Source organism: Triturus cristatus, chromosome 10 (assembly GCF_964204655.1).
Source record: "Triturus cristatus chromosome 10, aTriCri1.1, whole genome shotgun sequence".
NCBI classification, from domain to species: domain Eukaryota; kingdom Metazoa; phylum Chordata; class Amphibia; order Caudata; family Salamandridae; genus Triturus; species Triturus cristatus.
Window position 1 is genome coordinate 569,758,703 of NC_140593.1, and position 26,794 is coordinate 569,785,496.

The 26,794-nt window shown below is 42.7% G+C and overlaps 1 protein-coding gene across 4 annotated transcripts in view; it reads right to left on the reverse strand.

Moving 5' to 3' along the window:
- Window positions 1-26,794, reverse strand: part of MYH11 (myosin heavy chain 11) — a 224,789-nt gene that overhangs the window by 144,430 nt on the left and 53,565 nt on the right. For all 4 annotated transcript variants that reach the window (XM_085632079.1, XM_085632081.1, XM_085632078.1 and 1 more), the window contains exon 4: window positions 13,688-13,715. In XM_085632079.1, the coding sequence (XP_085488205.1) occupies window positions 13,688-13,715 (28 nt within the window). The remainder of the gene's footprint in view (window positions 1-13,687; window positions 13,716-26,794) is intronic.

A 26,794-nucleotide genomic window follows, 5' to 3' on the forward strand; every position in this document is an offset into this window, starting at 1 on the left:
AAGCTGGGGTTGTAATGAATTTACCTAAAAGAAGGAGTTAGCTTGAAACCCCTTTCCCTTTGTGAATGTAAAGAAAAAAGTTTGATGGGGATTAAACATTGGTCAAGAGGACCAATGCCACCTCTTAACCGAACGTTTCACAAATTAAAACTTCTATTTTTAGATGCAGCACTATTTGCTTCAAGGAAAATGGTCTGCATTTTTAAAAGAAAAAGTTTACTTTATTGAAAAGATATCATAGACATGATGTCTGCTGACCGCAGAAGGCCACCATACCTGTGATGGCCAAAATCGGAGTGAGCACCAATATGTGACCTACTTCATTAATATTTATGAGGTAAGTCAGATTGCGACCCACGCTGAATCGCAATTTAGTGAACTGATAAATACAGAGGTCAGCTCATAACATATTTTACTAGTGGCAAAAATTCTGGTTGCAAAGTGCAAACCCAGATTTTTGCGACCAATAATTAGTTCATTGGACCTCAAGCAACTATCCATGTGTTAATGATAGAGTCTTCTAAATCACTGTGCTAATCGCAACGTCATCCAATCTCTATTTCTGTGCCAACCACAGACTTAGCTAGTCTCTATCTGTGCACAAATGAGTTATCAGGTATCTATCCGTGTGCCAATGATGGACCTATCCAGTCTCTGTGCTACGTTAGAGCTACCCAATCTCTATCCCTGTACGAGCGATGGGGCGCTCTATTCTCTGTTTCAGTGCAGAAAAACAAGAGTCTCTAGCACATAAAACGTATCCGTCATTAAATCCCCTAAAAGCTGTGTCCAAAAGCTAATTAACCTGCCACATCTCACCACCACTCTGGAATTATAACAAATGTTTTGCTTCAAAATAGACCAATTCCTTCCTTAAATTGGAAAACAAACCTTAGAAACTGCACTGCAAAAAAACAGTGTGGGAAACAAACATACCTATTAAAGCTTAATGTAAAATAATATCAACCTACTCCTATATCAACTCCTAAATATTTATTACCCACATATCGCCAAGCTGAGCATACATAGAGAAGTATAGATTTACTATACTTAATTCTGTATCTACTGATATTGATACTATGCTGATAGTCTGTTAGAGCAGGGGTTTCTGGTTGACAGAGGTGTACACCCTGTTCAAGCTGGAACCACCACTGTAGTCAGGGTAAGCTAGATACACATTGAAAGATAACCTGTTCTCACCCCCTAGTAGCTTGGCACAAAGCAGTCAGACTTATCTAAAGAGGCAATGTGTACAGTATTTGTGCAACACAAACACATACACACAGTAACACAATGAAAACCCCACAAAAAGACTTCACACAGGTTCAGAAAAATAGAGACTATTTTAATGAGAACACGAAGACCAAAATGACAAAACTCCAAAAAGTAGAACCAAAGTTATGCATTTTAAAGAATAAACCAAAAATAGTGCTTAGAAGTCAATAGTACTAAGGGATTACTTGAGGTCGCGCTAGACCGGGGTAAATTTAAAGCTCAGGCCGACCGCATTGGAGGGTAGGCTGGCTACAGGACTCAGACATGTCCCGCTAACAAAGTACCTTGGATGGAGTAAGCGTTGATGGCGAGAACTCGAGGTGAATAGTCGTGGAGGCGCGATGTCGATCCCGTGGATAGAGGCAAACTTCGGCGCCAATCCACACCGTAGATGGAACCTTTGTTGACAAACCTCAAAACATCAGCAGTCCTTACTCCTGTCAGAGCTCTTCACAGGTCCAGTAGTTTACTGTCTAGGAAGGGTCAGAGCCCCAGTACTTATACCCAAAATGCCAAACCGCCTATTCAGATGTCTGTGTCAGCTCCCACTCCCCCTTCCTGTCCAGGAAGGCTATCAGAATACAGATGAATGTAGATGAGTCCTCTGTCACACCCACCCTTCCTGTGTTTGTGGCTCTCTATAGGGAATGCAAAACGTGTATCTGTCACTCAGCCCAGACATGTATTGGACATGTATTGCACAAAGAGCAGTAAGAGCAGAGAAATGTCGAGATTGTAAAATAGTAATGTTAAATTCAACTTTACAGGTTAAAAGTGTTTTTTTTAAAGTATTTGCCAGTGCTAGCTATGAGAGGAATAGGCCACACAATAGTGAAAAATTAATTTAGCTGTTTGTCACCACCAGGACATGTACAACTTAAAAGTACATGTCCTACTTTTTACTTACACAGCGCCCTGCCCATAGGTATATCTAGGGCCTACCTTAGGGTGACCTATGTGTAATAAAAGGGAAGTTTAAGGCTTAGCAAGTGGTTTTAGATGCCAAGTCAAAGTGGCAGTACACTGCACACACCGGCCCTGCAATGACAGGCCTGAGACACGTATTAATGGTTACTTGTGTGGGTGGCACAATCAGTGCTGCAGGCCCACTAGTAGCCGTTAGATTTCAGGCCATGGATATAAGTTATACCACTTTAGAAGGGACTTACCGACTTAGCAGTGACCCGTGGTCAATCAGGTATTCACCAACGTTACCATCTTTACGGTAGAAGTACATGCACTTTAGTGCTGTTAAGCACTGGCAACCTGGACTAGTAATGGGCATTACTACCTACAAAGACATGTAGCATCCTGTTTCAAGGAAAAAGATGTGGCACACCATCAATCCATCACCAACATAATTCTACTAAACAACGATGCATACTGGACAGAAGTCAGTGTCGTAAAGTCTATTTGCTGTTAAAATAAAAAACAATCATTGCAAAAGCCAATAGGTCTGGCTTTTTGTTACATGAAGTGTTTGGGAATAGTTGGGAGACTTGGTGTGTGTTGGTCTCAAAAGTTCCTAAAAAGAAAATGCCATTATGAAACAAAGTCTTTGGGGTAGAAAATTAGGAATTTGGGAGCAGGACCCTTTTCGTGAACAGACACCTCTAGCGTACTAAAGCTGTATTCTCAAGCAAGAATGTTACAAAAAGAAGTCAGAAGACAAAGTCTGCATTGTAAAGGGTGGACATTAAAAACACAAACAGCAAAATATTGCATGGCAAACAATCCAACAACATGTTGTCATAACAGCAATATGAAACAAATGAATGTGTGACGGCAATAAGGTGAATAGCGCTGTGTCTTAATGACAGACTAAGCCATCCATAAAGCACAAACCCATTAAACAGAAAAGACCTAAACCACCAATTAAAATGACTGTGTCAGCAAAATAACTGCATCAAAGAACAGACACTGGTATGGACTAACAAAAGGACTACTGGAGTCTCCACCCCCAAAACTTAAAGGGAACACAAATGGAACTATGCAACCATCCACAAAATGACATGGCCTTAATGCACAGCCCATCCCATCAGAGGCAAACCATAAAAGTCAGTGGCTGAAGGGGGCTATCCCAAAGCGCGTGCTGTCTCTCTCTCTCTCCCTCTCTCTTTCTTTCTCTCTATTTCACTCTCAAGAATCCTCTACTACATAAAAGAGTATAAATGGATAAAGCAAAATCAAACTCAGCAGGATATTTTATTAAATAATTTATGTAACACCTGATTTCCAAATCCTAAAGCAACAAAACACTTGACAATGTACATTTAAAAGTAAGTGACAACAACTTGGTTATGCACTACGAATGATGTAGTATCCCCTGTGTTGCTTCTTCCACTATCACAATTCGGAATTTCAGTAATACTGCATTTGTTTCAGTGACTGGCGGGCAGTGGCATTTTTCTCAGCCGCTGATGGCCATTTCCAGGGGACCCAATAGGCTGCTGGTCCAATGTATGCTATTTTGCCCTGCCAAGATCGAGGGCTAAAACGCAGTGGCCAGTTTAGAGCACTGGTTGCAGGCATGAAACTTGGGTATCCCATACCACTATCACTTAGAAGTAGTCTGGTCTGTGTTGCGCACTATGTAAATGGTCGGGCTCCCTCACTCAGTCACCCACTCACTCCCTAAAAACCTGTCTAAATCTTTTCCTCTTGGGAAAGCCATTGAAGAACAAGCTGCTCTAATCTCATCTAAGTAGATCAATATTGCTCTGTCAGGGCACCACACATAATCTGTTTTGAGTGCTCCTACGTAATTCGCAAGTTGCAGCACGCCTCAGCCCATAGAGGACTGAGAGGACCCCAATGATGAAGCATGTCACCGTGGGGAAACCCTGGTGAGTGAGGGGACTCAAGAAAGGCAAAGTTTTGCCCCTTTCTTCCTTGTTTGGGTGACCTTTGGAATCCAATTGTTTTTCTGAAACCCCAGGTTAGGTTCTTTTTACCTGATCGTTCAGGTTGTTTTTGATCTATGTAAAAGATGGAGGGTGAACCTAACCTTAAAACCTCTATTTCCCCCCCCTTTTTTCGAGTAAGAGGATTAAGTCTACCATCTCTGTGGCAACTGAATCATATAGTTAAATTTTACTAGGAACGCTCCACCCGGGGGGATGACAGCGGCTTGGACAAAGGCGGAATGGGCCTCCATTCAGAATATCTGTGGACACCTACTTGAGCGACACTCACTACAGGTTTGAGTGATTCCCTCATGTTAATGTTTGGTTTCTTGACTATTGTAGCTGTGAGGCACAGAGGACCTGTTTATGAGTTTGGCAGATATCACATACGCCGTACTTACAATTTCATTATATCCTATGGAACTTGTAATACGGCGGACAGGATATCCGCCATGTTTGTGCCGGAGTGTCCCAAACTCATAAACAGGCCTTAAGTCTGGAGTAGTTGGCCTTTATCCATGGATTTAGGTTCAGGCATGCTCTTAATGTATATTTTCATAAAACACCCTCTGGGTGGGTTTGAAGAGGTACTGGACTGATTATTTACTGATAGTCTTAATTATTCAGCTATTCCTTCTTCTTCTCATTACTTACAACCCTCCCCAGGAGCGTAACTCAAGGCCCCCACATCATCTGCCACACAAGGGGACTCTCAACCAGGATACCCCCAAACCTTCAGTGGGGCCTCCTTTATCCCAAGGCCAATGAATATCTGTGAGAAAATGGAGACTCAGGGCCTCCTCATTACATCTCTCAGTGAGGCCTCATTATTTTGCGTGACATCCACTACTCTTCCCTACCATCCAGAATGTAATCCCATTCCCAATTATGACAGGTGGGTGAGGGGTGTGCCTCGGCACTCTCTGCTGTTAGTGCATAGGCCTGTAAGAAGCTGTATAGTATCTTGGGGTGGAAACGGCCTTTGGTAAGCGGACTGAGTCACGCATGCCGTTTTCCCACAAGCTAAACCACGCTTGCCTTAACCACACATATGCCTCAACCACACATATGCGTGGTTAAGGCAGTGCACATTCTAGCTGTCCAGAAGGGCAGGGAGACTGACTGGAGGCATCGGAAGAGGCCACATCAGAATGGGAAGCAGACAGGAACACAGACAGGTAAGTGAGGCTGTGGCCGGGCCAGTTTTAAAGAGTTGTGTGTTGGTTTTAGGGCTCATGGCGGGGTTGGGGGGGGTGGGGGGGGGGGGTCAGGGTAATTTTTGGAAGGGGGCAGAGTTTGCGATTTTAGGAGTCAGTGCGGGGTGAAGGGGTTGGGGTAGTTTTAAAGGCTGGGTTTGGGGGGTTTAGGTGTGAGAGTAGGTTTTAGGGCTCCGGGTGAGGGGGTTCGGTGTAGTTTTAAGGGCTGGGGAGGGAAGGGTTTTAGGCGTCAGAATGGGGGTAAGGGTAGTTTTGAAGACAGGATTTAAGGCCTCAGGGGCAGGGTAGGAGAAGTTTTACAGGCATGACCGGTTAGGTTTTAGGCCTCAGTATGCGGGGTGGGGGTGCGAGGTTGGGGAGCTACAAGCTTAGTGAAGGGTGGTTGGGGTAGTGGCAAACTTAACAACGCACAAGCCTTTACCAAACATGCCTTTATAAAGAAAATGCATGGTAAAGGTATGCATGGTTAAGTCGTATTCGTGGTTTGGGCTGCGTTGTAGAGGCATGCGTGGTTTAACCACATCATACAACCATCTGGGGGCGTGGCCACACCTGAGTATGTAAGTACTTGGATGTGGTAGAGTTTTCGGAGTAGTGAAGATTACCAATAAGTAATCCTGCCCTTCGTAGGTTAGAGTACAATTCGAGATAACAACATGAGCCTCTATGGGGGTGGGCCTTAAGAGTTATATATCAAAAACGTATTTTCACAAGAGGAGGGAGAAACACGAAAGCAGAGTTTATGCAAATCTTAAATGTTTAAGAAATGGAGTGTGTCTTGCTACTGTTATGTCTCTCACTACCAAAGGATGCAGACTGGGGCCCTTTTCAACAGAGCCAGGGAAGGTAGGTACCCAGTATTATGTTACATGTCTTCCTATGCTTAAAGGGCTTCCCTGGGAGCAGACGTCTGGCGGTGCTGTGCCAAGCGTCGACTCCATCCCCTGGTATGTGGGCGGGATTTTTCTGGGAGAAACTCTCGGCTGTGCAGTTGCAACGCAGCTCTAGTAATTGCCGAAAATGGTCCTCAATCTTGCTTTATTATCTCGCTTTCTGATCTTCTCTCTGAACTCTCAGCTGCCAACAGACAATTATAGACAATTTAACCCCGTGACCAGTGCTCTCAGCGGATCCGGCGGCCAGATCACGAGCGGGTGCAGTGAAGTCTCCAGATGCAGCTTTTAAGAGCTTCACACATATGTTTGTGTAGATATATGTTTGCTTAAAACGTTTACATCCGACACTTTGTATGTGTATATACATGTATTTCTAGATATACACACACGTACATCCAAATTCGTATGTAAACATTTTAAGCAAACATCGCTGCTTTGCAGCAGAATTTATTTGGATAGATTACTGTGTGGGGCAAGCCAGGTGCAGTGCCTGTCTGCTTTTCTGTGCCTCGTAGCACATCCAACAGCATTAGTGGTGGGGCCACGACAAATTAGAGCTGGGGGGCAGGCCCCCTCTATGAGCGCCAGTGAACAAATGAAGTTAATTATGTGAACGAAATTCCATAGTACTAAACTGCAGTAAATATCAGAGAAAATGCCAGATTTCTTCTGCAGCACAAAAAGAAAGTATCCCGGGTATTTAGAAGCAAATTTTCATAGCTGGATTGTCTACAATGCTATCCTTTCATAGATTAAAAAACCAAGAAATAAACAATAAAGTACAGCTCTTCCCCCACTACTTCTCAATGGAATCACCCGGACCACTTCCTAGCCCAACGCAAGCCACCCCGCCATCACCCAGTTCACCCTCCCAGCACACCTCCTATCTCGAGAACTGGGGTGTCCTACATAACTCCGGGAGTACTTGGTCCATTCCTGATTTTTAAGATCACCAATAACTATGCAAATGAGTTCAATTTACATCAGCTGAATGGAAAAGTACTTTATGTAGCGATTCTGATAATATGCAAGTGACCCAGCACACCCGACCTACGCTGGACACTCCTGACTCCTGACAGAGAACAGACAGACCATTAGGAACATCTCCCATATGGCCCATGTTTGACCATGCCTCCTCACACCCATAATGCCACTGACCTTCAGTACAGCTACATATGCTGTCAATATTCACCAAACATGCCATATTGTATTCCATGCGACTCAACATTCAGCCTGACTGTCATCTGATCTTGGTTACTACACCTCTGCAACAGTTCTCTTGTTCAGCTCTGTTACAAGGTTGCCTCTCTCTCTCTCTCTCCTGTCTCTCTCTTTTTCACACTTTCACTTTCTTTGTGTCTCTGAATCTTATCCTTTCTCATATTCTATCTTTCAGTCTTTCTTTCGCTCTCTCCCTGCCTCTCTCCATCTCTTCCTGTTACCCTCACTGCAGGCAGCAGGAGACAAGCATTGGCATAGCCAATAGGTCTCGCCTTTGGGACCTTATAAGTGTTCAGCCATGCAACAGTTGCATAACTAAATACTTATAAGGTCCCAATAGCGAGACCTATTGGCTATGCCAAGCGGCCGCGAAAGTGAAAGTGATCGCAATCAAACATCAAAGCGGCCGTGCGGCTGCGTAAGTGAAAGTAATCGTAGTAAAGCGCTGCGCCCGCGCCCGCACACATGCACTGTAGTTCTAGGCTGGCCTGGTAGCACTTTTTGGAGCCCTCTCAATAAGTCCCGCCAGACCAGCGCATGCACTGGGTCAGGCGAGACCTAAAAAAGGGGTAATGATTGCATCTTTGTGTTTTTCGAGCTCTGCTGTCGGCAAAACATGCACCAACACAGTAGCGTAACGAAACTTGATGGGGCCCCCCCCTGTAAAGTACATGCAAGGGGGCCCTCACACTCTGGACCCAGTCCAGAGCTCTCAGACTAGGGACCTGCCAGTGCCAGAGGGGACCCCCGGGGCCCCCCACACCACGGGGACTGCGGGAGCTTTTGTTATGGCACAGCACCAACTCAAAGATTTTTCGAGTTACTAAGTGCGATGAAGACGCAAAATGGAACTCACAGACCCCTTCTTTGCTGGCTCAGCCCAGAAAATGAAATTAAGATTCAGCCTTAGGAGTGGTGATGATGATGATGATGATGACCAGGGTGGGGTTAGTGCAAAATCTCAAAGCCCATATCACCTCCTAACTCGCTGCCAATCACAGCACTATCTGATGCTCTCACGGGTGTCTACAGAACTATCAGATGGGTGTATTGATGGACACTTGATTAATGCGCATACACCTCTCTGAATGTTTACAATGGATTGTGTTACTATATGCATTTTGTGGGAACTGCACTATACACACTTTTCTGAGAATGTTAATGTATGTGTGTGTAAACTTTATATATATTACCTACTGGCGGTCGCCAGTAGGTAGTTATAGTTAGGACCCTGTTTCCATAGGAAAACCGCAACATTCTATTTTGAATAACTTTGGCGCCGGTCGACGAATCCTCGCGAAATTTTCAAAATAGGTGGGGCGCTGCGCTCCGCTCCTACCCTGAAAGTCTCGGGGGGATTCGTCAAGCGGGGGCTGAGATAAAAGGGGGGTCCCAAAACACGTTTTTCCCATGCATTTTTCCATAGGACCTTTAGACACAGCTACAGCCCGAACGGCTGAACAGAGTTCCTTGAAATTTGGCAGAGAGGTAGTCTACAGGTCAAGGAAGTGCCTTTTGTAGGTTTGGTGTAAATCTGTTCAGTAGATTCTGAGAAAATAGCCTTTAAATCAATATATATATCTGAGCCAGCTTACGGTGCGCTTACGGTGCTTACTGATTGGCTGTTCGATCTAAGTAAACATTCGAATCGGTCGAAACCAGGAAGCGGCGGCCGCAATTTTCTCTCTCGCACTCTGAGGGGGGCAGCATAAACAAAGTCAAAAAACATCTAAAGGGGTAGTATATTTAGTTCTTAACCACCCAGCATCGATATAGGTGTCCCCCAAAAACCCCCAAGGCCAAAAAAACAATTTTAATTTTTTTCGAAAAATCGCCGATTACGCTTACCGTAAGCGTACGGTTAAAATTAAAAAAAATAAATAAATTATCCACACTTTCCCCACCCCGTGTGCAAATGGTGCCCGAAGGGCAACTTTGTGCATGGCATATCTTTATCAAGGAAACTAAAAATGAATACCTTTCACAACGAAGCACATAATATGTCCCCCATGTGCGCACGGTGCGCGAAGCGCAATGAGCGTACATGGCCCATCCCGCGTGACCACCGTGCGTGCACGGCACTAACTGCGTAAAATCGCCGATTACGCTTACCGTACGCGTACGGTTAAAATTATTAAAAAAAAAAAAATTATCCTCACTTTCCCCACCCCGTGTGCAAATGGTGCCCGAAGGGCACCATTTGAGCATGGCATATATTTTTCCAGGAAACTAAAAATGAATACCTTTCACAACGAAGCACATAATATGTCCCCCATGTGCGCACGATGCGCGAAGCGAATCTTGCGTACATGGCCCATCCCGCGTAACGTGGGCACGCGGTGCGCGCAGCGCACCGCGTGACCACCGTGCGTGCACGGCACTAACTGCGTAAAGTGGGCGCGCGGTGCGCAAAGCGCACCGCGTGCTCACTGTGCGCGCACGGTGCGCGCACGCAACGAACTGCGTTAACTGGGCGCGCACGCCACGAATGGCGTAAAGTAACTTAGCATTTAAAAAACCGTACAAATTCACTGAAAAAACCATAGGTTTCACACACGTTATAGTTAGGAATTAGCATTTAAAAAACCTTGCAAATTCACTGAAAAAACCATAGGTTTCACACAAGTTATAGTTAGCTGTACATTTCACTCGTAAAAAACCAATGAAATTCCCCCGTTATAGTTAGTGCAGGCAACTATAACTCACGCGACCGCAATCCTCTGCTGATGACATATGTGTCTTTATGAAAAAAAAATATTTGTAATATATGTATAGCTAAAATTTAATGGAAGAAGACATGGGCAAATAAGTGTCTAAATACAGTATTAGCATCAGCAGAGGATTGCGGTCGCGTGAGTTATAGTTGCCTGCACTAACTATAACGGGGGAATTTCATTGGTTTTTTACGAGTGAAATGTACAGCTAACTATAACTTGTGTGAAACCTATGGTTTTTTCAGTGAATATATATATATATATATATATATATATATATATATATATATATCCGACCAAACGAACCTCTCCGGTAGGAAAGACGTGAGCCCACACAGGTAAGTTAAAATCCGCCTCCTTTAATTTCAATAAACAAACGGCATTATGCATTTCGGCACTCCGTGCCTTCATCTGATGCCATAGCTTGTTTCAAAATGAATTGTCCACTTCAAGTAAAGAGCGTCCCTCTAAAATACACGAAGACACTCCTGCCACATTTAAAGGGGATGATCTTCAAGCTCGCTGCTCGAGTTTAACTAGCTGCAGTTACACATGTGGAAGTCCTTACCCCAGTGGGCGGTGACTGCAGCTCCCTTAGGATTGTGGTCCTTGTAGTGTTCTGGTGGCTCGTTCTACTGACCTTCACCCCACCAACAGTAATCACAGCGAGCAGGTGTGCCATCGCCTGAGTAAGCAAGGGCGCCGCGATACAATAATCACCCAGTCCTCTGGCCTCGCATTACGCTGTGAATTGCGGTGGTTCGGCGTTTTCTCAAGCGCCTTGAGATGCACCAACAGTTGCCACGGTCCGCCGAACTCTTGGGGGTGGGGGCTTGAGTGCGAGTGGCCACGCACACAACATCCGACCAAACGAACCTCTCCGGTAGGAAAGACGTGAGCCCACACAGGTAAGTTAAAATCCGCCTCCTTTAATTTCAATAAACAAACGGCATTATGCATTTCGGCACTCCGTGCCTTCATCTGATGCCATAGCTTGTTTCAAAATGAATTGTCCACTTCAAGTAAAGAGCGTCCCTCTAAAATACACGAAGACACTCCTGCCACATTTAAAGGGGATGATCTTCAAGCTCGCTGCTCGAGTTTAACTAGCTGCAGTTACACATGTGGAAGTCCTTACCCCAGTGGGCGGTGACTGCAGCTCCCTTAGGATTGTGGTCCTTGTAGTGTTCTGGTGGCTCGTTCTACTGACCTTCACCCCACCAACAGTAATCACAGCGAGCAGGTGTGCCATCGCCTGAGTAAGCAAGGGCGCCGCGATACAATAATCACCCAGTCCTCTGGCCTCGCATTACGCTGTGAATTGCGGTGGTTCGGCGTTTTCTCAAGCGCCTTGAGATGCACCAACAGTTGCCACGGTCCGCCGAACTCTTGGGGGTGGGGGCTTGAGTGCGAGTGGCCACGCACACAACATCCGACCAAACGAACCTCTCCGGTAGGAAAGACGTGAGCCCACACAGGTAAGTTAAAATCCGCCTCCTTTAATTTCAATAAACAAACGGCATTAGGCATTTCGGCACTCCGTGCCTTCATCTGATGCCATAGCTTGTTTCAAAATGAATTGTCCACTTCAAGTAAAGAGCGTCCCTCTAAAATACACGAAGACACTCCTGCCACATTTAAAGGGGATGATCTTCAAGCTCGCTGCTCGAGTTTAACTAGCTGCAGTTACACATGTGGAAGTCCTTACCCCAGTGGGCGGTGACTGCAGCTCCCTTAGGATTGTGGTCCTTGTAGTGTTCTGGTGGCTCGTTCTACTGACCTTCACCCCACCAACAGTAATCACAGCGAGCAGGTGTGCCATCGCCTGAGTAAGCAAGGGCGCCGCCATGTTTTCAGCATGTCACTCAAACCCATTTGTCCAGATATACAATTATTTTTTAACCTTAATTTGTCAAAAACTACTCAACGGATATACACCAAATCACAAAAAGCACGATCTGCGGACCAAGGTCTAGCTTCCAGACAAATTTGGTCTAATTCCGTTCAGCAGTTTTTGCGGTACAGCTTCTTAAAGAAGTTTATGGAAAATGCACTGGGATTTAGCATTTTGGGACCCCATTTTTTCTCAGCCCCCACTAGACGGATCACTCGAAACTTTTCATGAACAAACTAGACATAAAAGAGCACTTTTTTGGGAAAGTTTCATGTATATTCGTCAAAAGACGCCAAAGTTATTAGCAACAAATAATAGCATTTCCTGTGGAAACACTGGCTTAACTATAACTACCCAGAGGCGCCCGCCACTGGGTAACAACTAACCAAGATGCAAGGCACTTTGAATTAAAATGAGTGACAAATGCGGCAATTTGAACACAATAGAAAGTATATGGCTATTTTCTAAGATAGGTTTTAATTAAGTTCATAGTGCATACCAGACACTGAGTATGAAAACAATGACATATTTTTTTAAAACAAATGTTTGAAGAACACACCAGTAATGATGCATGCATTACTGTGATAAGTTAAATGCCATTAGGCCTCATCTACTCCTTAGGGGACCCTCTTTTTTTCTACAGAAACATTGGAAACAGGGAAGACAGTGACTAATGACGACAAAGCGCTTCCTGGCATTCCACACCTTCCCTCAGGTATATAAAAAACACAGAAGCAGGTAAAAGACAGGGGAGATGGTGACCTGCCATTCCACTGCTCAGTTCTCCTGGCAGATCAGAATTCATCCTTCCATTGATTCCCCTGCTCTCTAGAAATATGGGTAAGGCAGAAAAATTGAAAATAAGCACCTGTCCTGCTTCCACTTCCTCCATGGCTCTGGAAACCTGCATGGAGTGGGCGAAATGCAGGGGACATCATTGATGCTTCATTCGACTGCTCTTCACATGTCTGTGGAGACTGCAGGATGCAGGTGACCTTCATTTATCCTTCCAGCGATTCCACTGGGACTGTGGAAGACTGCCTCACATGGAAGAAAACTCCTTCCCTCAAAGCCCAAGTGACGAGGAGGAAGTCAGGGGGAGACGGTTGTCTGCTATTTCACCGTTCTAAGTTCTGTAGAGACCTGGGTTAGAAGGAGAATTGCCAGGTAGATGGCTGAGGAACATCTATCATTTCACCACATCCTTGAGGTTTGAGGAGACCTGAGGACGGCAGCTGATCGGCATTCACATTGCTACTGTTTCCCTTGGATCTATGGAGACTCTTTGGAAGGTGGAGACATAAGGAAGCAATCACAGTACCACTTCCCAGTGCCACAACCTCCGGTGCCACAGCAGTGTATTTGCAGAGTGATTTATCAGGCTTCCAACGACAGAAATCTGTAACACACTTGTCACCAATAAAAACAGTCCACATCTTCCCTATTTATCTGGAACAAACCACAACATGCACATAGAAAGTTGCCTTAAAACACACAAGCCCTAATCTTTAATGTTACAGGGCAAGCTGTTAAAAATTGAATAGAAAAAAGTTGTGTTACTCACGTGCATAGAATGGACTGGTCTTCTCTTTCTGCAAACAAAAATAAAATGAATATATTAGGAGTGTATACCAGAGTTTGAGAAAGGCAGACTGTGTTTGATAAGCCTAGAATACAACTGAATTATGCTTTTGAAATTCCATTTTATTGTCTATTGCCAAAAACAGTTTCACAAGATGATCTTGAACTGCATGCCATAGACACGTTATAACAAGCATTGTCAAAGGCAATGGAATTTGGTTTTAAAAGGCATGGGGGCATATACATAAAACCTTTTTTGGGGTCACAAACAGCTTGATTCCCAGAATCATCATTTGTGACTGCAAAAAAAGTTTTTAAAATGTACAAAACACAAATTGCGATTCAGTAACATTTTACCGAGGGGATATGTACAAAACCTTTTTTGAGATCGCAAACGAATCAGGCCAGTTGTGACCACAAAAAAGGTTTTTAAAATGCACAAAACATACATTACTATAACATGTTACAGAACATGTTACAAAATTGCAATTTGTGTTTAGCAATTCAGTATTTGGAAGGGCGTATTAAGGGCATCCCTTCCTAATGCCGATTCGCAGTGGTATGTATTGAAAGCTCTGCGAACAAATTCGCCGTAGCAAAACATTAATTTTTTCCTTTGAGGAAAATGTGCAGTATTGTAAAAAATGATTGCTTTATTAAAAAGCAGTCACAGACAAGGTAGTCTTTTCCAATGCTTTTTGAGAAAGTGAGCAGGCGGCACAAACAAAGAAGGGGAAAATAGCAAGAGAACACATGAGCCTACCATGGAGTGCTAAGTGCTAGATCAAACAAGCATTTGCAATGCATTTGGTCTCGCCTTTGGGACCTTATATGTAGTTAGCTATGCAGCATATTAGTCTGGGTGCTGAAACATCTACTGTTCTTTAACATGGGAACACATGGAGAGAAATATTGCCTTTCAGCGGGAAATGGTATAGTCCAAAGCTCTGTCAAAAGCTCTGTTTTTAATATAAAAGCAGGGCCTTCGGTGGTCATATCACTGCAAATACATGATTTCAAAAAAATATTATTGTCTACGGGTGCTCATGGAAGACAACTTCTATGGACTGGAATCTAGAGAATGCTAAAGTGATTCTGGTATTTTACTGACCTCAGCTGTTCGTTTTCTATCAAGAAAGTTAAATAGAAGCAGTTGCCAGAAAAATACAAAAAAGAAAGTCCCTCAGCAGAAAGCAATTCTGGTATTTTACTGACCTCTGCTGGTCGTTTCCTTTCAAGACAGTTAAATAGAGGCAGTTGAACTGAAAAAAGTCCCTAAGCGGAAGCAGACAAGTCCTAGGGCTGATCTCCAGAGTCCAGAGCCCATAAAGTACACATATAAGTATATACTAAAGTATATACTAAAGTATATATACTACAGTATATACTAAAGTATATACAAGAGGTCTCGAATGCTCAACCTAAAAAGAGTTCCCTGAGGTATAGAATGGAAGGATACTATGAGAGCTAAATTCTTTTAGGTGGGACAAATACAATAGTAGGTGGCGGGAAACCATCAAATCAAGATCCACTGAGATGGACAACAAAGCCACTGAATCATGGGCAGTGGGTTGACCCAAAGCCCACTCTATGTATGTTGGAAACAAGGGGTATGGCTAACAAAAAAACGAAAACTGTCTGTGGTAAGACCTAAAAATGACGAGCTGTCTTTAAATTGCGACATAAGGTTGCCAATAAATAGCTTAACAAGCAATCGTGCACAGATTGACACAAAATAAGGACCACCAGACCCTCCTACTTACTCTATTTTCCGGCCTGGCCCAACATAATAGAAACAATCAACTGGTGTATGTCACAGTAAAGCTTTGGAAAGTGTAAGGGCTGAACCGTGCCACATTTTCAGCACATGATCTATGTTCATGATAACTATTTTTATTTATTGTATGTATGTTTATATGATGTGGGCGACTAATGATCCTTGTTCAAGACCTCTTTGACCTATGTTGGACACCACTTATTAAGGTTGGCTAAAACATTTACCTGAAATAGAAAACAGACAGATTCCTCCTGTTTCAGCTTTTTATATGAAAGGCCAAAACTCAAGTGATTTCCACAGTCTTCCTGGAATGCAAAGGCATCCAGGTATGTAACTGGGTATCAGACATTGTGACTGGCCTGCATGCAAGGTTCAGTTCAGAGTGGGCACAGTGTGGCAGTCAGATTGCCTAAAACACCAATATATTGTAACTAACTCTCAGTCGCCACCTTGCAAACCATCAGACTAGCCACGGTTGAGTGGTCAGCGACATTGTCTGAAACATCCTGCGGTATTCTAGTTCTAGCTCTGCTGCCTAGGAATGCATGAGGTGCCCCACAGAGGGGCACAACTCACAGGGGCCTCTATGCCATTGCATTTTCTATGGTGGTCCTTCCTTCCTGTCGTTCAGTTATTGTGTTCGTCTGAACAGTTGTGGCTGCTTTCAGCCGCCAATACCCCTAGGTGAAAGAAGTAAAAGTATTAAAGGCTTAAATTCACTTCTAGGCCATTTTAAAATATTGAAATAAATAATGAAAACTGCTGGACTCATTTGGATGACTCTGACTCCATTCCTGGTGCACCTTCCTTACTCATGAGAATCTGTTTTTCTGGACCCCAGTAGAGCCTACCTGCGGAAAGCTCTGGAAGTGAATGCACAGGACATTAATTGGTTATAGACAGGGATCGAGGTGCTGAACCTTAGGTCAGCCGCTGTTGGGTGTGTGTTTTTTTCCCCATACTTTCTATGATGCCTATCACTCAATACACGTGATTGTTATGAACTCAACAGGCAGTAATAACCTATAAGCCACATGACCAGAGGCTGTTCATATATGTGTGTCACTCAAACACTTTTTGGGAATTTCTTTCTTTCCCTGAGAGTTTGGTAAGTTTCACTATATCGCAATGGTGTGCACCCTGAATATCGAGACCAGAATATTGATTGAACGACATATAGAGGACAAAATATCGCATCCAAAATATCGATAGGTAAGTGAGTACAGATTTTCAATACCTAACACCAAATATATACACCTACCCAATTAACCCCTTGGCTGCGGCAGGAATTCCGCCGCAGCGCTGGGGGGGGGGTTGGGGGCAGCGCGGTGGCGCTGTGCTCATGACGGAGCCGCTCCGTCATGAGCCACGGTTGAGCTGTGCTCATGACGGAGTGGTTCCGTCATGACTCCTCCCACTGCGCTAATCGCCCGCACAGGCGGGGAATCAGCGCAGCGTGGGAGGAGCGGCGGCCAACGGCCGCAGCATGACGGAACCACTCCGTCATGAGCACACGGCACCCGTGGCTCATGACGGAGTGACTCCGTCATGAGCGCTGAAGGGGTTAATATACACCCTCAAGCACTGTAGATGTGGAGATAGGAATAGTAAATCTATACTTCCCTATATGCCTTACCTTTCAAAATTACAATATTCTGTCCTCGATAGTCTTGTACCACTATTTACTGGGTGCCGGTATTTAGTAATCCAACCTACAGCAATATAGATTGACAAACAATGTTTGGCAGGGAATCTTGGCAAAGAGGGCTTCTGAAATCTTAGCCATTGGTAGTTTGATTGACGAGTGACAGTCCTTGCATGGGTGGAATCACCATCAGACACTCACATCCCAGAAAGTGATTGAGTGCCATTATATTAAATGCATGTGTTTAAGAAGAAGGCAGATTCTGAGACTATCGCACAAGTATGTAGCTGAATCCCATTGATGTAAAAGGACCACCTGTATAAGAGTGGCATTTTCCAGACCCCAACCCATGCAGATAACCATAGGTTTCTTGAACATGATTCAACTCATTTTTCTATCTCAACCATTGTGGAAACTCTTGCACCCAAAACCAGGAAGCGAATTCAAATAATCATAACAAAGTTAACAACTCTAAAAGACAGTACCTCCGATCCCTAGAACATAATTTGGACAAAACACCTCAACACCAGGTTACCAGGACCTTAAAACCAGACAGAAAGAGGTGGAGCTAGCTACCCAGCAAGTTCCTTTTCATGCAGTGGGCCAGGTGAAGGCAAGCTTGTTGGGGCCCAACTGAGGTGAATACGAATGGCAAAAGCGGATGTGAACCTATGAGCAACTTTGCCTTGTCACATTGCCGCACCTCAAGCTGAAAATTGAGGGTTCCCACTGCTGAGTCTCTGACATACATCCAAGATGGCGCCACAGAGATGCTTGCTGTTTCTGATAGCACTTAAGCATGACCTATGACTCAGAGGTGGAGCAGCGAGGTTCCTCGACTATGTAGCTGTCAATTGGAGTGGCTGCTGGCTCCAGTCCCAAAGGTTTTGGGTGCCCTCAGTGAACTGGTGATGAGGGGTGCCCAGGGGAAGTTCCCAGGCGAGTGCCTCAAGGAGAGGCAGAGGTCCGTGGACTTTTGACTGCTGCTTTACTACTGAGAATGTGGGTAAATGCTGCCTCTGGGGCAATTCAACCTGCTTCTGTGAGGTCCTGTTGCACAAGATCAGGCCCTCTTTACAAAGACTGAAGATACCCGAATACAGTATAACATGCCCGCTATAAAAAAAAGGCTAAAAGCATTAGAGACAACTGTAACTTTTTCTCACCAAAAGTTTCCTATGTCAATAGACAACTTGGCACAATGGGAAATAAAACTCGCTCGAAAGCAGCCCAGCTGACTCACAGTGGGACGCTCATTATGGATACACTGAACAACGTGAGTTAGTCTGTGACCATCGTCAACAAGAGAATGGCAAAAATGGAGGCCCACTTTGACAATTTAGTATCAAGGACCACAAGTACTAAAACTAGAGCTGTAGTACTGGAGGAGGTACTAACAACTGTGGATTCTTGTGGGCCAGCATGTCGAGAATAGGCACCATGTTCTGAGATAATGCATGACACAAATATAGTCCCGGGTCGACTGTCTAGAGAATACACTGACAGCTAATAGGATCAGAGTGTTGGGTGATATGTTTTGAAACAGGCAGATTCTGAAATTCTCAGACCCAGGTGGAAAGCCCCGGAGCGCATGGACGAAATATAGGTTATAAATTATAAAGAAAGAACTTCTCTGTATGGACCTTCAGATTTTTTGGTTGTGTCCAGCCCAGCTATGTATTGAGAAAGGGGTTACAGTTTATGCTTCACACATATACCGTCTGCACGAAAGTACAAGGAGGCCAAGCGAGAACACCAGTATGGCCAGGTCCCTGGAGCTTGTACCACCTGAATGTAGAATGAACCTTTCTGTTGGGGTTCAGTATGATTTTCTTCCTCCTGCACTGGTGCAACTGAGGGGAGATATGCGGGTAGAGTTTGCTTGTTGGTACTTGTGATGTCTTTGGTTCATCCTCCAATTCTTCCTGCTTTCTCTCTTTCCTCTTGATTCTACTAGGGTAGGATGGGACTTTTGTTGTATCTGTTCTACTGAACTATTCTATAGAGAAGTGCCATGTTGATACCAGGCAACGTTGCATGGGTATATTTGAGAAATGTTTACTTCTTATGCTCAGCAAAAAACACAAACCCTGATAATTCACACAGGAAAAAGAAGCAAAACAAATATCTTAAATAGAAAGCCTACCTCCCTTCTAAACCAATTGAAAACTCTAAAAATAATCAATAAACAAACAAACTGCTGACTTATGCAGAACTTCAGCTCTGCTAAAAGACATTACTACTGTAATGAACTGGCCAAATTCTTTGGTGATTAGATACATATAACACGTAAGGTGACTGCTGAAGACCTAGATATCCTCTGTCATTCAGACTAAAAGCCGAACAAAAAGGTTCCAACTGGCAATTAGGAACAAGTTCATTTACCTCTCTCTTAATAGGAGATCTGGAAGAAATAGTAGCCTCCAGCTGCCAACGAACCACAATTCGTCTTCACCTAGCTCGGTCAGCAACTACCTCCTTAACTGCACCATGGAAGAATTTAATCAAAATTCCTCTTTTGACCTGGAACAGCCTACATTTCTCTAAAGAAAGGAATAATCAACCTACAACCTAAAAAACAAGGCTTACTCTGACTGCATCAGAAAATGTTGCTTCGTAGGCTAAACTTTTGCGGTGAAAATCATAAAGAAATCTGTAGCCAAGAAGCTAAATAAATATATTTAAAAAAACAATCTCCTGGCAACTATCAGTCAGGTGTCACTAATGTCGTACTGCAGATAAGGCCACATTAAGCATCACTGACAATACCTATCAAATGATGGACGGTATTAACTTTGTTTATTGGTCCGAATTCAATTGTCAACAATGTTGGGTGACTTTGGCATTTGCTGAACACCGTCTCCTCACATTGTGGCCTTGTTGGGATGGTTCTTTACTCATTCATATCTTTTCCGCTTCATCATGGCCAAATGATAAATATTCCTGAAGCCATACTCACAATATGAAAAACTATTTTTGAAGAGGCAGTAACTTAAACTAAATTTGAACGAAACGGAATCATTGCTAATTGATGTCAACCTCGAACACTATACTCAAAAAGTTTGGTTTACGCACCTCAAAGAAGTGGGTCTTTTCTCTGAAATGATACAGAATGCCAAATCCCAGAACTTCATGCGAGGTACTAGACTGGCATGCGTAAAATCTTTGGGTAAGTATGCGCAACACCAATCAGGACTCTTTAAATCAATCAAGAGACTCATTTCTGAAGACTGTTTTATGTAGGCCGCACAGGCGCTGATAATCTGAAGACTAGAACATTGCTATCAAATAGCCCCACAGAAAGCTGTCTTTCAAGCAGCTCCAAGACGCTTCACAAGCACAAGGATATTTAGGGGATCAGGGCTCCCATGGCAAGCGCACTCTGCTTACAGATCTTCCAGCATCATAATCAATTCTCTGAAACGAATAAACCCCACTATCCAATCTTAGAAACAAATTAATACTATCAGGCAGACAGGGACACCCGTGCAGCAACCATTGACAACTGGCAGCAATTTGGAGCAACAAAGCCTCCACATTTCCTGATTCTTTTCTGGGTTTGCTTAAAGGATCTGGAATGGTATCCCACTAAATATCAGAAAGGGACCATCATTCACATCTTTCGAAAACCACTTAAAATCACCCCATTCTGAAAGAGCTAACCACATCTTAACGGCCTCCTGTACACTTCTACAATATATTGCTTACTATCCACAAGCTTTGATTTACTGGCATTCCAATGAAGCCATCTACTGAGACGATACAACAGCATCCGTACTGGCCAACCTCTACATAGAACATGCCTCTTGTTCCCTATAGTAGAACATCCCCAAAACTAACAAATGTGTGTTACACCATGTTCCATGTTAATTTAAATTGTAAATGTGTTGATGGTCATGTTCCTTCCAGGTTTTATGTAAAGAGCTCTAAAATCCTCTTTCACTGTGTTGATATATAGCAAAATCTAAATTTGAAAAAAACCTTGGAATAGAAACATCTCGCCAGCTTTTCAGCTGGGAGAGGCAATGTGTGACTGTCCCATACAATTTGGGAAACTCTAATCCCAAAAACAGTGGCACAAACAATGTTGACAACTGGGACTTCATTTGTCTCCTTCTTGAAATGTGTGCAACTCAAGAATCGCACCGGGCGCGAGCATGTCAATAATTACACGTGAACATCGCACTAAATACGAGTGCAACCACATACATACACATCCTTTATGGCATCCTGCCTCTTCTGCACCTCCTTCAAAAAACTGCCATTCTGCAGGCAGCTGCCATTTTTAGGATCAGTTTCTACGTGGAAAGTTATGGGGTCTTGTAGCAAATACTGTGACCAAGATCTACTGCATGCAAAGTATTGACACTCACTTCCGCCAAGGCCTGAAACAGAGGGAGCATATCTCCAAGCATTGTTGTCACTGTACTGCCTCCCAGTACATTAAAGCAATAAATGTAAGAAATGTATTACAGGTGTAAAATTTCCGTCATGGACAAGCACCCACCTACCTCTCTAATTTGTCGACGTCATACTGGTTGACCAAACGTGTAATGTTGGCCACACAACATAAAGTATCAAGACACCTGGAAACATACTAAAGGTTTTAGGGTAAAACACTACATGTACAAAGCTCCTCCATATGGAACTCGCATTCTTTTTATTGATCACTTCTTTCAGACACTTAAAAAGAAAGATAATCGTGTAACGAAGTCTCCGGCCTTCATTACTGATAACTCATGTTGCCAGTGACCGACTTGCTATATTATCAAATGTCTGAACACTTTTAGGACCAGATCCTCTATGGCTATCTCTTGCCTTGCCGAGTTTGTTTAAGTGACCTCCAGGCTCCATGTGGGCTACACAAATTGTTAAACAACATAAAATAAATAAACAATTCCAAGCTAAAAGAACTATTTTGTGCTTCTGGTGCGTACAAATGAACCACTTCTTTGTGATGAACGTTGTGTCTGGTCCTTTACACTTTGTGGGGGATCAGCAACTAAATGTGTCTGGAATCCTTAGTTCTTAGTTGGGTGAATGTTGGCAAGCGTCAATCTGAAATGGCTGCCTGTGTTAATGAGCAGACCACACACTTTGGACAGTTCGACACCATGATGTCCTTATCACGTTGTGTGGCCTACACAATGTTGGGAGGAACACCATGCACCTAGATAAAGATCTCATCAAAACTGGCCTGAAGCAGATTCCAAGAAACAGGTACAAGCTGGGTTTCCGGCAAGGGTTCAAGTGCAGATGTGAACATGCTCTCAGGAGCCAGGTGCAACCTGTTGGAATTATCTTTTGGAATCATCGTTTGGATGTGTGCCCATGACAGCACACAAAAGAGCTCAAAGCCAAATGAATTACATTAGTCAACTGGTGGAATAATGTAGATCTCTGAAGTGAAGGAGACACCTAGTTAGCAAACGTCACATTCTGGCCAAGGAGTTAGTCTATGAGGTGGCGAAAACGTGACATTTTAGGGGTACCTCACCAAATTTTGGAAGCAGGTGGCAACATTGTGTTCTATCCCACTGTAGTCAACAAGGCAATATGACTTCATGGCATCTGATAAAGAGCATTGGTGCAAGAAAATTGAACTGTAATGAAGATTTACTTGTGCTAAGAGGCCCCAAGAACAAGGAAAACTGAGTTTACATCTTATATTAGTGTACAAGCCCCAATAATGACCGTCTGTTGATCATATATAACATTGACAGTATTTTTTGGATATGGCAGTCTCTTTAAAATCAATGTCCTCAAAATAGCACAACATAAATCTTGGTTAGGTCAGAGGTTCCATGGGACACAGGACACCACTCTAAAGGCATATCCCTGAGATAGCTGATCCCCATGGGAAAACAAAAAATTAAATCCATTATTTTCCAATGGAAGGGCCCCAGAGTCCTTTAGGGGTCAATTACATTCATGATTTAAAATACAGAGGAGGTAATCCAATCCATGTCATTATCCCTCTATTCCAATTTTCAACCGTTATATTGATTTACACAAGGTTCCATATATACAACACAATTAGTCTGATATGTATTTCTAAAAAGATTACAATTGTATTCACGAAGGAACTTCTTTTTTTATTTCAAAGTATTTTATTGTTATTCGCAGACACAAAAATAAGGAGGAGGAAAAAACAGCAGGGTATTGGACATTCATAATGATAAAGATACTTGTGAAACAAGCGTACATTCAAGAATAGAACTAAATATAATCATCTGGTTATGGATCCAAACACATTTGTAATTACAAGGATCTTAATTGAAGTGAACCGGGGGTGGGGAGGGGAGGGGTTGGGTAGATGGAAGGAGGGGAGGAGGGGGAGAGGGATGACATAAGGGTACCCCAGAAAGAGACAGGGATAGAAGAGAGAGAGAGAAATAGAGGAGATATTGGATGACAATCCATTTAGGTTGAATTTCTGATGTGATTCTCTTGTTGGTGAAGTTCAGTGACTTGTAGATTGAGGATGTAGCATGGGGCATTTTAATTAATTTAAGAAGTATGGGGATTAGGTCCAAGTTGTTTGGGGTGGGTTGTTTTTCATCGCAACCTTTAGTTTGAGGAAGTTATAAAATTCAATGTTTTCGAGATTGTGGGGGCTCTGTAATTCTGCAAATGTTTTAGAAAAAGTAGGTGGGCCAAGGTCTTTGAGGAACAAGATATTATTAGTTGACCAAGATGTCCAAGGGGTAGAAGAGCGACTTATTTTAATTTTTGCATTGTTCTATAGGGAAGCATAGTCTGAGTTTTGGATATTATGCAGGAGCTTATTATCCAATGACTTGAGGGCCGAGATAGTGTTCTTGAGAATAGTGTGAGAGTGTTGTAGTGGTACTGATTTCATAGTGAGCAGTGAGTTGAAAGCATATGATTTTGTCAGTGCTTCCTCAATATGAACCCAAAGTAAAGTTTCTAGTGTTATAGGGTATGACCACCAAGTGGCTTACTTAATTAAAAAGGTAAGTTGGTATTTTAAAAAGTTGGGAATGTTAAGGCCTTCGAGCTTTTATTTAGTTTTAGTTTCTTGAGTGCTAATCTATCTTCTTTTCCTTTCCAGAAAAATTCGGAAATTGTGGCGTCAATATTATTAAAGAAGGCGTTTGATAGTTTTAGAGGGAGCATGGACATAATAACATTTATTTGTGAGGTCAATCATAATTTTAATACATTTTACGCAACCCCACCAGGTCATAAATTTCGGCGACCAGGCTGTCAGAGTGTCTGAATTACCATGTAAAATGCAGCAAAGTTCTAGAATATTGTGATAAACTCAAAGGTGATACAATACTTTTGCAAGAAACTAAATTGGGACACAAAGATTGGAACACCTTATGATATCAAGGTATACAGACCATCTCCACCTCCCCTGCCAATAATAGAAAAAATTGGGTCATTATTCTGATAACTAAAAAAAGTTAATATAAAAGATGTGGACAGCACCCATGACAATGACGGCAGGGGACTAATCATCCACGTTAAAAACAGTCACTCCTCATTCTATATTATAAATATATACGCCCATACAGCTGACAACCCTGACTACTGGATCACTCTAAATAAACAACTGTGCAAACTGCCAAATAACTATAACATTCTCCTTGCAGGAGATTTTAACCTCCCATGCAAGGCCATATTAGATAGGAACTCCACTTGCCAATATAGACCACACAAATCACAAACAAATGAGGAACCTGTGTAAGACGCATTGCCTGAATGACATTTGGTTCCACCAAAACCCAATTGGAAGCAACTTCACATTCTTCTCACACCCACACAACACGCCATCAAGAATAGACTATATCCTGACAAACAATGCACTTACACAGGCTCCCACTACCTCATCAATTGAACCAATATTAATCTCAGACCACACATGCATCTCAGTAGACCCACAAATAGATCACAACCCCCCCAGGAGGAATCAGTGGAGATTCAACTAAGAAGTTCTCAAAAATCTATCAGTTATCGACAAAATAAAAAACTCCATAAACAAAGTCTTCCTTGAGAACGACTCCAATGAAATCTCTAAAGAAACCATCTAGGTTGCCTTCGCTACCATCAGGGGAGAACACATTAGCATCATGTCCAACATAAATAAATGTACTAACAAATGCATCAATGAATTAGAACATTCAAATAAACATCTTGAGAAGAAATTCTCTGTTAACAAAAATCTGGAACTTCTGCAACAACTTGAAACGCTAAACTATGAGTACAACAAGATTTAAAGTAACAGAGCACACACCTGGGTACAACACAACAAAATACAAAACTTCAAAGATTCAAACAAGGCAGGCAAAGTGCTAGTGAATTACCTAACATTGAAAAAGAGCATAAACTACATCCCATGTATTAGTAATAAATTCTTAACTACTATCATTGACTCTACAGAAATAGCCAATGTCTTTAGAGAGTTCTATAATGACCTTCACAATCCTAACAAAATTACAACAGCCGATTGTGAGAAATATTTGGAGAAAATCCAGCTTCCAGCTCTCTCAGAATCTAACTACATTACCCTCAAACAACCTTTTTCTCATTCGGAGATTGCGAAAGCGTTACATTACCTTAAGTTAGGCAAGACACCAGGGCCTGATGGGTTCGCAGCCAGCTTTTACAAAACCTTCCAAAACAAACTAATCCGTCATCTGAAGTCCCTTTTCATTCACATTGAAAAATCAGATAAAATCACAGGCACAACCTCCGAGGCTAACATTACAGTGATTCGCAAAGACGGAAAGGACCCTCTAGAGGTCAAAAACTATAGACCCATTTTCTCCTAAACATGGACTGCAAAATATATGCGAAAATCTTGGTGACCTGACTATAGAAAATTCTACCAACCCTTATTCATAGATCACAAACTGGCTTCATTAAAGGTAGGCATGGCTTTGACAAAGTAAGACTTTTCTGCTACATCATTGAAAAAGCGAAATCTATAATATCACAGAGAAACTTTTTATTTCATCATCATCATCATCAAATTACTATATTTCAGTCAGAAACAACCTTAAAAAGTACAATACATCACAGATATGAACAACTCTTAAAAATCAAATAAAACAAGTTATAAAAATATGGAAGTAAATGTAGATCCAAGAATCAGTGACAGTAATCTTAGGAAGTGCAATAGGCGAATAATAGCAGCATTCATAAATTCAAGGTGTTACAGTAGGAGCGAATGCAGTTTCTAGCAAATAGAACCCCATGCCAACTCTAAAGCATCAGATAAAAACAGGGTATATAATATAGAAAGATATAAAACCATGCATCAAGGATCAATGATCTTTTGAAGAGTACATGAATTCAGGTGTTGCATAGCAGCAAATGCAGTTTCTATCAAATAGTACCCCAAGCCAAAGTCATATCAAGAATCTTTATATAATATAGCTGACACGTTTCAGCTTTTTATTCTCTCAGGACAATTATCAAGGACTTCTGTGTGTTTCAATTCAGCAAGGTGAATGCTTCCATCTTTTGGGCATTTTAATGCTTATTCCTCAATTGTGCTGGCACACTTTGTATGTTCTATAATCCTCAGAGAGCTGGCACACTGTATTACAACTTTCCCTGGCTATAATTGTCTCCCTATTGACTGCCTACTTGTCTCCCTTCGCCTGGGTCAGGATGGTGATTTGTTTGCTAAAATT